The sequence below is a fragment of the Condylura cristata genome, unplaced genomic scaffold (assembly GCF_000260355.1).
Source record: "Condylura cristata isolate star-nosed mole 26May11 unplaced genomic scaffold, ConCri1.0 scaffold00022, whole genome shotgun sequence".
Classification (NCBI taxonomy): domain Eukaryota; kingdom Metazoa; phylum Chordata; class Mammalia; order Eulipotyphla; family Talpidae; genus Condylura; species Condylura cristata.
In genome coordinates this window covers 36,145,189-36,146,533 of record NW_004567123.1, presented here as the reverse complement: position 1 = coordinate 36,146,533, position 1,345 = coordinate 36,145,189, and the positions used below count along the sequence as shown (strand labels likewise).

The 1,345-nt window shown below is 69.0% G+C and overlaps 1 protein-coding gene across 1 annotated transcript in view; it reads right to left on the bottom strand.

The window, feature by feature from the left end:
• The window catches only part of LOC101633642 (serine/arginine repetitive matrix protein 1-like), a 48,079-nt gene that overhangs the window by 44,594 nt on the left and 2,140 nt on the right, over positions 1 to 1,345 (bottom strand). The window contains exons 5-6 of the mRNA XM_004687073.2: positions 586 to 663; positions 266 to 374 (exon numbers count right to left, since the gene is read on the bottom strand). Coding sequence (XP_004687130.1) covers positions 266 to 374; positions 586 to 663 — 187 coding nt within the window. The remainder of the gene's footprint in view (positions 1 to 265; positions 375 to 585; positions 664 to 1,345) is intronic.

Here is a 1,345-nt window from a genome sequence, read left to right as displayed (position 1 = left end):
CGGAATGCGCGTTTCTGGACCGGATTCTGCGTGGGCAGTGCTCCTCTGCAAGGGGCGTCCTAGGCAGCAGTGGACGCTGAGGAGAACACTGCACGTCAGCGCCTCGGCTGTGTCTCGTCGCAGACGCAAGCCGGCCGCGCTCCACACGGGCCCGGGAGGGGCCGCGCTGAAGTTCCATCTCACGCCGCAGCGTGGCCCAGCAAATGGATCTGCGCGGAAAATGCTCTTTAAAATACGCTAGTGCGTGATTTTAAAAAGCGCTTGCTGCAGGGTGAATTTCAAAGAGGAGCAAGCGGTGATGAGGCCGGTGGTGCCGGCGAGGCGCGAGGGGCGTGTCTGTCAGCACCTGGGCCCGGCCCAGCTGTGGCCCGGGCCTGCGGGGGGCGGTGGGGAACTGTCTTCAGCCCCCGTAAAGGACCGTCCTGCTTCTTGTGTCTCCAGGGGGCACCCGGCAGGCCCCCTGGCGCCGCTGGGCAGGCAGGCTTCAGCCTGGCCCTGGGAAGAGCCCCGGGGGGCTTCGAAGGCGGAACGGGCCAAGGCGGGCAGTGTCCAGTCGGAGGGCAGCGGGCCCTGTCGTGGACTCACCTCCCACAGCTCCCCTCGTCCTCGGCGGGGGCCACGCCGTGCTGGGCGTCCCCACCCCTGCTTCTCTTTGGGGCGCGCCTGAAAGGCAGTGGCGCAGTGACGGGGGTGTCTGGTGGCTCTGGGCCGTGAGGGCCGGCGCCCCGTGGCGCGGCCCGCGTGCAGCCTCTGCCAGGGCGGTGCCCGGCCCCTTGCTCCACAGTCCGCTCGTTGCGGCCGAGAAATGGGCCAGTCTGCCTGCCAGCGACACGGCCTTCTCCCTTCTGGAGCTGTCGGGAGGCCGAAGACGAGGCAGCCTCTGTAGGATGGCGCGCGCTCCCCACTGCGGTGGACATGGCTCCGGCCTCGCGGGGAGGCGGGTGAGCGCGGGGGCGGGGGACCCCGCCCGCTCCGACGGGGGCTGGCCGTGGCTGTTTTCCAAGCCCATGAGCGTTGCTTTCCAGGTGTTCCCGGTGCCCACCTGGTGCCCAGCCCTGTGCTGGTGGCTGTGGAAGACAGGCGAGAAGGGTGACGAGCAGCTGTTGCATGCCGGGCACCCCCACCTTCTCCAGGAAGCACCCACGAGGAAGATGGGTGCTGGCTGCCAGTGAGGGTGGAAGCCCTCTCGGGCGTGTTTGTGGACAGTCACTGGAAGGCACCGTCTGGAGAGGAGCGCTTTTCAGACTTCCCTTTGGGTAGAAATGAATGCCGGGAGCCGGAAGAGCCCCTCCCCGCTGCGCAGCCGGCCAGAGGGCCGGCCCACCGGGACCGGCCAGCGCGCCGC